Source organism: Xenopus laevis, chromosome 6S (genome assembly GCF_017654675.1).
Source record: "Xenopus laevis strain J_2021 chromosome 6S, Xenopus_laevis_v10.1, whole genome shotgun sequence".
Taxonomy (NCBI): Eukaryota; Metazoa; Chordata; class Amphibia; order Anura; family Pipidae; genus Xenopus; species Xenopus laevis.
This window is the reverse complement of record NC_054382.1, coordinates 91,071,788-91,083,214: the sequence shown is the minus strand read 5'-3', so window position 1 is coordinate 91,083,214 and position 11,427 is coordinate 91,071,788. Positions and strand designations below refer to the sequence as shown.

Genomic DNA, 11,427 nt, shown 5'->3' with positions numbered 1-11,427 from the left:
AATAGTAAAAAAACACAAAATTAAACATAAAGAAAAGGAAAAAGAAAAGTCCAGAAAAGATCCAGATGAAAATGACAGAACCAAGCATACAGGAAACAATAGAAACATTCAAAGACAAATAGAATTTGACAGAGAATTCTGGAAAGAAAACTTTTTTAAAAGTGATGAAAATGATGAGGAGTTTTTAATTATGGATTCAAAGAACACCTTATCTGAGAAAAAAGTGAAACTGGAAAAATCACCAGCAAAGGAAGACCATTTAGACAGAGAGAATCACATCTTGCTAGAAAATGTTAAGGATGGAGAAGAGGAGCCATCAAAATTGGATCAAGAAAACACTCAAAAAGAAGAAAAGGGAAAAGATTGTAATAGTGATGCAAACGGTCTTCATTTGGTAAAAGAAAAAGAGACTAAATTTGTCCCATTAAATATATCTGTAAAAGAAGAGTCATTACAAATTGATAAAGAGACAGATGCAGAAAAAGCATTTAAGGAAGGGAAAGAAAAAAGTGAAAAACGATCTGCGCTAAAGGAGAGGGACTTAGAAAAGAAAAGCACTGATAAAGAGAAGAAGGCAAAATCAGATCACAAATCTGAAAGAGAAAAAGTAGAAATGCCAGAAAATACAGACAAATCTAAATCACACCTGCAATCCCCAGATAAGCTTCAAAAGGAAAGCGATAAAATTAGGACTTCAGCTGTCGGCAAAAAAAACGATGACAAATCCAAAGACAGAAAAGACCGGAATGAAAAGGACAAGCATCTTGGAGAGCACAAACTTTGCACAGATAGAAAACCCAAGCATGCTGAAAAAGATTCAGAATCAAGCAGAGCAGATAAAACTAAACGTAGAGAGAAGGAATTCAGAAAGAAATCAAGGGAAGTAGACTATTATGCTGGTGCAAGCGACAAGCATGTTCAAGAAGAGCGCAAACAAAGTGGTAACACTGATGGCAGTAAAATACTTCATGAAAAGCCTGCTGTAGTAAAGGAAAAGCTAAAAGAGGAGCAGCAAAAGGTTCCCGAACATAAAGAAAAGGACAGGAAAGACAAGGAAAAAGACATTGATCGATATAAAGAAAGGGACAAGCATAAAGACAAAACACAGACAAATATTCCAAAGTTGAAACCTAAAGATTCTGAAGCAGAAAAATGCAAATCTAAATTGCAGTCCTCAAAAGACACCAGGCCAAAAGAAAAAAGGCTGGTCAATGATGATCTCATGAAAACTAGTTTTGAAAGGATGCTAAGCCTCAAAGACCTTGAAATAGAACAGTGGCACAAGAAGCATAAAGAAAAAATAAAACAAAAGGAAAGACTAAGGCACCGGAATAGTGTAGAACTTACTAAAATAAAAGAAAAAATAAAACATTCACCAACTCCATCCAAAAATAAAGAGCTAACAAGATCAAAAAGTTCTGAACTATCCGATGTATACACAAAAGAGAAATCACTGAAAGAGGCCACAAGTTGCAGATCCAATTCAGTTGATGCAAAGAACTTGACCGCTTCAGGGAAGACCCTTTTAATTTTAGAAAATAGTAATATAACAAGGTCGCCTAGATCAGAGAGTGAAAAAACAGGCCTATGCTCGCGGTCTGTATCTATGATTTCTGTTGCTAGCTCGGAGGAATCTTGTCATGCATCTGTGACTACACCAAGGCCTACAACAGAATATGACTCGGACTTTGCTTTAGAAGGATCTGACTCCCAAATGGCCTTTTCACAGTCTCCATTTTTACCTACTGCCAAGTCACCAGCCACACATGACAGAGATTTAGACAGCATTGCAGAGTTGCCTGATCGAGTTAAACCACTTGTGACAAATAGACTTCTACCAGGTTATTTCAGGTCAGCGTCTGTAGAGGATGTAAAATTGGCGATCGGTGAATGCAGGCCAGTTGTAGAAGTACGGAGGTGCAGTATGCCCGCTGCCTTGGTTGATCAAGTAAAGCCCACACAAATGTTGGAAAATAATATACCAGAAGTGCCATCCTCTGTAAAAATGACACCAAATAGGTGTGTTTCTCCAAAACCAGAAGTATTGCCTGCATCGGAGAAGGACACACATAATAGCACTTATCTACCTGTAAGTTGTAAAAAATCTTTATCGTTTAGCAAACATGCTTTGGATGAAAGTTTCATTAGTCCATCAACACAGGCTTCTGAGGGAAGTTGTCTTCAAAGTGGGACTGAGTCACCTGTAACACAGATTGCCACCCCTGTTGCTTTTGAATGTGAACATGCAAAGTTGTCTTGCAGTGAAAATGATGCTCCAGTCCTTTCAGAAAACCAACCATGTCAAGAAATGTTAAGTTCCAGAGAAGAAAACACACCTCCTGTAATTCAGCAATGCCCTGTTTTGCCTCCACAAACACAAAGTAATTTTGTTGTAAATACCACAGTGTCAGACCCACTCTGCTTCTCAAACACCGACCCACCAATCCATTATAAACAAGTACACGCTAATGTAAAGGAAGAGCAAAGTCATTGTGCCAACTCTAGCTTTGTCAAGGCAGGTGAGACTGTATCTGAAGTTAAACTCATTCAAACAGAAGACAGATCTTTGTGTTCTTCAGAATCCAATGTAAATTCTCCGACAATTGAAAGCATAAAAATTGTACTGACGGATGCAAACGTAGGAGGCATACCAAGTGAGGGTGATGAGGCCATGCAGGTTAGCACAGAAATAAATACAGATATTTCTTTAAGTAACCCAGATTTTGAGGAGAGAACTGTACAGGATAATATAGCTGACAGTGAGTCCACACCAAAACAAGACAAATTCATTATAGAAAGTGCTCCTTCCTCCACATTAATTGATGTTAAAAGTGATGCTGATGTGGTTAAAGGTTGTGAAACTACAGAAATAACTAAAGATAGTCCAGACCAACAAGTCATTCCTCAAGAATGTTCTGTCCACACAAATGAATCTCCTAAAACTGAGCAACCACATTGTCTTTTGTCCATTATGGATAGTTTGCTCCCTCAGCAAGGTCAAGATGTGCAAAATTTTAGCCAGTCTGCCAAGATGGAGGCAGAGGAGAATGCTGAGGAAAAGGCAGAGCAGCAAGAAATTCCACAAAGAATTACAAGAAATCGAGCCAACATGTTGGCTAACCAGAATAAGCAGGTCCAGACAAATTATTTTCATTCCTCTGATAAGGAGACCGTTGAGTCTATGTCTTTGAGAGGGAGGATACGCCTGACAGAAGATGATGATGATGTGCAAGTGCATCATCCACGCAAAAGAAAGATGGCTCGTGCTTCTCAACCTGGACTTGCCAATTCCTCTGTAATGCAAGCAAAGGAAAAAACGCAGCAATCTCTGGCAGCTGTTGTTGACTCATTAAAACTGGATGACATTCAACCATACCAAACAGAAAGGGCAAATCCATATTTTGAGTATCTACATATAAGAAGGAAAGTAGAGGAAAGACGTAAAATGCTGTGTAGTGTTATTCCACAAGCACCGCAATTCTATGATGAATATGTGACCTTCAATGGGTCATACCTTTTGGATGGAAATCCTTTCAGCAAACTCTGTATTCCAACTGTAAGTTAAAATACTTTTTTTTAAAAATGTATTTCTGCTTTGACATTGTATTTCTTTGCCAAATAGCAGAACCCGAGGATTTATGTATATTTGTTCTTGAAATGGGTTCCCTATGGCATGTGTACTAGCCTAATTCTTTGAGATGGATGTGTATGTATATTTTTATTTATGTACACAGCTCTGTACAGCAGAACAATACATTAATAGAACAACCCGGTCATTACAATAATAAATACAAACTACAGTTAAATTAAATGTTAAGATGCAGGAGATCCCTGCCCCATAGAGCCAACACTCTAATTAAGAACTTTAATAGCTACAATACAACTGCTCTCCAATTTCCCATTTTTTCAGCCATTTTTCTGTATATTATGCATCAAAAAGCATCAGTCCCCTCTTCATTCCATGTGAAAAGCTCAATCTTCTAAATAAAACAGCAATGTTATCCCTTTAAAGGGGTTGTTCACCTTTAAATTAACCTTAAGTATGATGTAGATATTGATAGTCTGAGACAATTTGCAAATAGTTTCCATTTTTTATGTGTTTTTTGAGTTATTTCCCCTTTTTATTCAGCAGCTCTCCAGTTTGACATTTTAGCAGCTATCTGCTTGCTAGGGTCCAAATTACCCTAGCAACTTTGCCTTGATTTGAATAATAGACTGGAATATGAACAGAAGAGGGTCTGAATATAAAAAAATTGTTTTTTAGATGGGGTCAGTGACCCTCATTTGAAAAAAAAAACAGACCAATTGAAAAGTTGCTTGGAATTAGTAATTCTATAACATAGTGCAAGTTAACTATATATATATATATATATATATATATATATATATATATATATATATATATATATATATATATATATATATATATATATATATATATATATATATATATATAATATATATATATATATATTATATATATATATTATATATTATATATATATATTATATATATATATAATATATAGTATTGAGAACAGAGCTGACAATTGCATGTAATTGTAACCGTAATAACAGTATACTCAATCAAGTGATTCTTTATTTGGTAGCACTACATGTTTCGGATCTATCTGATCCTTCCTGAGGAAGGATCAGATAGATCCGAAACATGTAGTGCTACCAAATAAAGAATCACTTGATTGAGTATACTGGTTCTCCAGAGTGGTGATTTTGATTTATGAAGATAAGGAGAAGTGGCGGCTCCTATACTCTGTTGGAGGAACCAAACACAATAAGGATAAAAAGAGGACCTTTACCTACACCTGATTTAACAGTAATAACAGCTCTGGGGGTAACCAGCATCATTTATATTCACCAAAGACAGTTACCTCCTTTTGTGCTTCTGCAAGTGTTCCAATCACTGCATAGTTCCTGCTCTGCCCTTTTTCACTCAAAATATCTGTAGGTATTTTACGAGGTAGATTAGATTACAACTATACAGCTTCCTCTACTCACCCTTTGTTGTGACGGTTGTATCTATTTTTTGTTGCTTCTTGAGCTAAACCGGGAAACTAAAGCTACTCCATGTTTGGTCCTTGCAAGGTAGATTAGATTACAAGCATATATCTTCAGTCATTCGCCATTTGTTGTGACTGTTTTGTTAGCTGGAGTCCTTTATGCAAGGGGATTATCCATAAGGCCTTGTACATATCTGTGATTTTATTTGATAGTTGCTATGGCAGCATTCACATAAATTTGGATTCTATTGATCACAGGAGCACAAAGCACTTGAATCCCTAGACTTCAACTGAAATGGTGCAGAGCATTCCTTTGTTGAGGAAAGCAACTTTAGAATGCAGTTACAATACTCTGTGTGATTTTTATTAGCAACACTACTAATTTGGCTAGTTTAGTAATGATATGAATAAATTATGTTGGCTTTCAGATTACACCTCCTCCATCTCTCGCAGAACCACTGAAGGAGCTCTTTCGCCAGCAAGAGGTTGTTCGAATGAAACTTCGGTTACAGCACAGCATTGAAAGGGTAACAGCTGTGCACACTGCATCTTCTTTCATTCTATCAAAGTTGTAGTCCTTGTACTAACCAGTGGGATCCACTTGTTAACTGCAGACAGGCAGACGAGGAGAGAGATTGGGTTGATGTTAAATCTAAATGCTAATTAGGCATGCAGGCTGTGGATTCCATATGTGTTCAGTTTTAAATGGGTGAGGTGGCAACCCTATACTGGCCTTTAACTTACTGTAATGTCTCAAAGCACTGGGACAATAAAAGATAAAAATGATTTTGTGTGCGTGAATGAAAAAGTTGTGCAATTTAAATTCAGACATACCAGTCCTTCAGATGCAGATATTTCACCCTTCTAGAAAGAAACCTGATCGTTTGATGTTGTTGCATTAATCCTATATTAGGATAAAGTTCAGTTTACTTAAAGGGATATTGTCATGGGAAATGTATCAGATAATAGTGCTGCTCCAGCAGAATTCTGCACTAAAATTAGTTTCTCAAAAGAGCATTTTTTTTATATTTAATTTTGAAATCTGACATGGGGCTAGACATGTTGTCTGTTTCCCAGCTGCACCCAGTCTAGTAACTTGTACTTGGATAAACAGTCACTCTTTACTACAAGTTGGAGTGATATCACCCCTCCCCCCCACAGCAGCCTAACAACAGAACAATGGGAAGGTAACCAGATAGCAGCTCCCTAACACAAGATAACAGCTGCCTGGTAGATCTAAGAACAGCACTCAATAGTAAAATCCAGGTCCCACTGCAACGCATTCAGTTACATTGAGTTGGAGAAACAGCCTGCCAGAAAGCAATACCACCCTAAAGTGCTGACTCTTTCTGAAAGCACATGACCAGGCACAATTATCTGAGATAGCTGCCTACACACCAATGTTACAAGTAAAAAGAAAATACACTTGTTTGTTCAGGAATAAAATGGTATATTGTAGAGTGAATTATTTGCAGTGTAATTTAGAAATAAAACAACATCATAAAAATCATGACAGAATCCCTTTAACAACTTTTAACCATATGCTTTTTTTTGAACTTGTGCGATCAGGAGAAGCTCATTGTGTCTAACGAGCAAGAAGTTTTGCGTGTCCATTACAGAGCAGCAAGAACCCTGGCCAACCAGTCCCTTCCATTCAGTGCATGCACGGTGTTGCTGGATGCAGAGGTGTATAACGTTCCACAAGAGTCTCAGGTAAACCGGCTAAAGCTGCTAAAGAGACATGTTCTGAAATATTATATGGAATGTTTAAAGGCCATGTATAGAACATTACACTTTTTTTGTCCTTGTCGGCCATAACTTCCTGTAATTCTTTTGTGCACAGCCTCTAGGGCTAAACCCATATGAAAAGTTCCATGCGCTGCAAAATGTGTTTTTCAACTCACTCCCTTTGCTCCAAGGCAAATGGGGTGTTCTGGTCTACACAGTCATCGAGCAGAAAAAACGCTATAGTCCAAGCACCCCTGTTTGTCTCACTGTCACACGTATTTAAGGCAGTGCATTCCTCATTCATAAATATGGTGACGAATTCTGCCATTGGCTTTAGCATAAAGCTTCTGTTGTTGATTTCTGTTTTGTAGTAAGGCTTGAGCTTTCTTTTTCACAAAGCTTTTAAATATAAAATCATTTTATGGAGGCAAGTCAAAACACCCATTGACAAGTGATTTTTAATGATCAATGTTATTTTTGTCATTTTACCACTGGCCGCATTCTTTTATCTACTGCTCACTCGCATGTGTTGTTTCTAATATACTGGTTTTGTTTCTTTCCTTAAAGACAGAGGATGGTAAAGCATCCGTGCGAGATCGTTTTAACGCGAGGCAGTTCATGTCTTGGCTGCAAGATGTTGATGATAAATTTGATAAACTAAAAGTAAGTTTTTTTTGTGTGTGTGTGCTTTGTACCCTTGATATTTAAATTGTGTTTGTAATTCTAGTTCTAAATGTCAAAATGACATATTTCATCAGTGTTTTTTGTTTTTTAAAAAACATTCAATTGTTAAATATACATAATTGACAACTGAATCTCTGTAGGAAATTGCAAAATCAATTTATTAATAGTAGTACCCTTGATTAATTATAATTTAAAGTGCCAGGAGCAACACACTGTGCTGTGTTAATTTTTTTTAAAACTTGGTTAGAATAATGACTCTTCAGGTAGGTTACACCAAGGGTACTGCGCCATAGTATCCATTTTGCATTTGTCTACAGAGATTTGTTTTATATTGGAGAGTCCAGCAGAGTGAATCAGTGAAGGGCAGCTGCAATCAAGAACAACTAATACCAACTCAAGACTTCAGAGTATAAGCGCTGAATGTTTAATGTGGGTACATTTGGGGGAACATGCCAATCCACTGCCATTCGGCATCCACGCTGGAGGAGATCTAGTGTGGGTGATATTACTTTGCCCTTAGGGAGCTAGCACACGGGGAGATTTAGTCACCTGGCGACTAATCGCCTCTTCTGCGGGGCGACAATCTCCCCGAACTGCCTTCTGCCTGCTATAATGAGGAAACGCCAGCGCCAATGAACTCGAGGCACTTCGATTTAGAAAGTTGCCTCACGAGGAAACTTCAGGCGATTTCGGAAATCGAAGAGCTGCGAGTGCATTGGCGCTGGCATTTTCTCATTATAGCAGGGTGAAGGCAGTTGGGGGAGCTTGTCGCCCCGCAGAAGAGGCGATTAGTCGTCAGGCGACTAAATCTGCCTGTATGTTAGCTCCCTTAAAGGAACTATATACTCCCCCCCCATCCCTTTAAAACATAGGGCTTGTGCTGAACATATTTTTAACTCAGGATGCACCGAATATACTATTTTGGATTCACCCGAAACCCCCAAATCCTTTGCGAGAGGTTCAGCCTTATACTGTACGAATCTGAATCCTAATTTGCATATGCAAATTAGGGGTGAGAAGGGGAAACTATTTTTACTTCCTTGTTTTGTAACAAAAAGTCACACGATTTCCCTTCCCACCCCTAATTTACATATGCAAATTAGGATTTGGTTCTGCCCGGCAGAAGGATTCAGCCGAATCCTGCTGAAAATGGCAGAATCACGAACCTAATCCTGGATTCGGTGCATCCCTACTTTTAACCTTTATATAACGAAGAACCATCTATGGTGTTTGTGTTTGCACTAAACAAGGAAATAAAAACAGTTCAGCACTGTCTGTCTCTTCTGCCAAGTTAAGCTGGCCCCACACACTGGGCCAAATCAGGCTGATCTGGAGGAATCTAAACAGCCGCCCCAATCACTTTGAACAGTTTTACATTTATTCGCTCTTATTTTGGTTACATTTATATATGTCTCATGTATCTGATTTTTTGAGCACTAAGGTAGATGTTTGAGTGGGCCCTTGTGGGGAGGTTTTGTTTGTCTTATTTGGCCTCTTTACAGTAGTGAATTTTATTGCCTGTAAGATTTTTTTGGTATTAAATTAAGCTTTAGGAAAGTATTACGCTATAAAAGGGCACCATTTATTCTCTTTGTTTTTTATTTGTTCTTTTAATGGATAGTACTTCTGTGTAACTGGTGACGGATACGATTCTAATACAGGTATGGGATCCGGAAACCAGTTATCCAGGAAGGTCATCTCCCATAGACTCCATTTTATCCAAATAATCCAAATTTTTAAAAATGATTTCCTTTTTCTCTGTAGGAATAATAAGACAGTACCTTGTACTTAATCCAAACTAAAATGTATTTAATCCTTATTCTTTACATGATTTTCTATTTTCATATGAGGTATGACAATCCAAATTACAGAAAGATACGTTATCCGAATAACCCCAGGTCCCAAGCATTCTGGATAACAGCTCCCATACCAGTATGAAATAATAAAAAAAAAAAAGCATTCAGTACTTTTCCTGCCTTACTTACAAGTGCCATTGTTTTTGCAGACATGCCTTCTCATGAGACAGCAACACGAGGCGGCAGCACTAAACGCAGTTCAGAGATTGGAATGGCAACTCAAACTCCAGGAACTTGATCCCGCTGCATACAAATCTGTCAGCATATATGAAATCCAAGAATTTTATGTCCCTTTAGTGGAAGTCAATGATGATTTTGAATTGACACCTATATGACAATGTCACATTCTGCAGCTATTTAAAAGACTTCCTCAGTAAGCAAGGCTGCAGAAATTGGATCATGTACCGCAATTTAAGGCCATGCCTCTTCTAACATAAGAAATGTTTCTCTAAGGATGTCGGAAGGTCAAGAGCACACAGCCTTCAGCTCTTATGAAGCCAAACCCATGCATGTGCAAATGCGGGAATTTCTGGCATTTAAATAAGGCCATTTTTTAAACAAGGACAAAAATTGTGCTGGTAAGTTGCCCGGTCACCTTACATTGCACTTCTAGCTACTGTTGGTGGAAAGGGGATAATCTGCAGCGCAGGAATCTGCACCAGAAAAGCAGCCATGCTACAAATAGAATTAACTTTAAGATGCACAACACCGTTGCACTTCTCCCCCTGCTATTAGTGGTGCATGAAGTGCTTTGCACGCCAGTGTATGGCAGTTCAGTGCCACAGGAATCGGCAGAAGCGCAATGGATATTCTATCCCCGCTCTCCAACAAGGGTTACATGTTACATGATACTAGTGCTCTGAAAACTTTAAGTGCTCTAAATCCTTTGCAATGTAGGAAGATTCCGCGTGTAATTTGAACAGATGTAATATTGTCTTATTTTAAATAACTTATTTTATATATAAAATGTGCATTTGTAAATAGTATTGTAATTAAATGTTGAAATTGTACAAACCCTAGATATTTTATGTGTAAGCTGTTTTACGTCGGATGTTTTTTTTTTTTTTTTTGGACCAAAGTTGTCTTTTGTTTTTATTTGTAAAGTGATGTATGTGTCAATGTTGCAAGTAGAAGCATGATCAGGGCCTGAGACAGCCTGACTACAAGGTATTGCATGCTCCACTCTTTTACTACAGTGACTCTATTTACATTTGCTTTCATTAACCAGCTGAGTGCCACTAAGAGCATGCATCATGCTACAATGTCCAATGGCACCAGGAGGGTTAAAAACCCCAAAACAAATTTAATTTTAGCCTGCTGTCGATAAACTTTCATGCAGATAATGTTTTTTGTTTAAACCTTAGGGGAAAAAAACTTTAAAAAAAAAAATAAGGAAAGCTACTTGTCAAGACATTGGACTCAAGTTGGCCTATTTTTAAAAAGCCGCCTTTGAATGAAATTCTAAAATTGTAAATGTTCTATTTTAATATTTACTTAAAGTTTGTATATATTTCTGTAAATATGTTGTTTTAATAAATTTTATTGGTCCTGTTCAGAATGTATATGTGTTTTTGTTGTTTTCTTCTTGGCAAGCTTGATGTTGAATTTGCTGTCTTTCCCATCCGCTGCCTCAGTTTGAGGTTTGTATTTTACCATGTACAGAGAATGTTTACATTGAACAAACTGGGGACCATGATGATTTCTTCTTGTAGATACAGTCATTGTCACCATATGGTTTGCTGCTGCAGTCATGTCTCATTCACTAATGCAGGGTTATGTACATGACTGCAGCACTGGAGGTGAATCTTTTGCATCTGCCCAATCACCATGAAGTGCATCTGTGCAAAGAAGCAAGCACTTTGCATGCGACACATTTATTTTGTGCAAGTGCCAGAAATTTGACAATTTAATTCTGCAGCCACACAACAAGCTACAACAGTGCGCCCCATTTAAAATGATCCTCTGTTGCATTAAAAGCCAAGACGCTTTTTAATTATAAAAAAATCTGGATATAAAAACTGAAAAGCACAACTGCTCTGTGGAGGGTTAACGGAAAAAGTATGAGGAGTGAAACAAGGGCAATGACAAAAAACAGAGCAGGGGAAGAGAACGGTATAACCGCAGAGAATGGGAAAGAAGAG

The 11,427-nt window shown here is 37.7% G+C and overlaps 1 protein-coding gene across 10 annotated transcripts in view; it reads left to right on the top strand.

The window, feature by feature from the left end:
- ankrd12.S (ankyrin repeat domain 12 S homeolog) overlaps positions 1-10,844 on the top strand; it is a 57,721-nt gene extending 46,877 nt beyond the window's left edge. For 8 of the 10 annotated variants that reach the window (XM_018268760.2, XM_018268757.2, XM_018268758.2 and 5 more), the window contains 5 exons: positions 1-3,556; positions 5,447-5,545; positions 6,588-6,731; positions 7,314-7,409; positions 9,436-10,844. The exon at positions 1-3,556 is cut by the window's left edge and continues 1,000 nt beyond it. In XM_018268760.2, the coding sequence (XP_018124249.1) occupies positions 1-3,556; positions 5,447-5,545; positions 6,588-6,731; positions 7,314-7,409; positions 9,436-9,621 (4,081 nt within the window). In that variant the 3' untranslated portion in view covers positions 9,622-10,844. Of the gene's footprint in view, positions 3,622-3,684; positions 4,011-5,446; positions 5,546-6,587; positions 6,732-7,313; positions 7,410-9,435 lie in introns of those variants that run through there. The other 2 variants (XM_018268764.2, XR_005962288.1) reach the window with 2 other exon arrangements.
- The last annotated feature ends 583 nt before the right edge of the window (positions 10,845-11,427 follow it).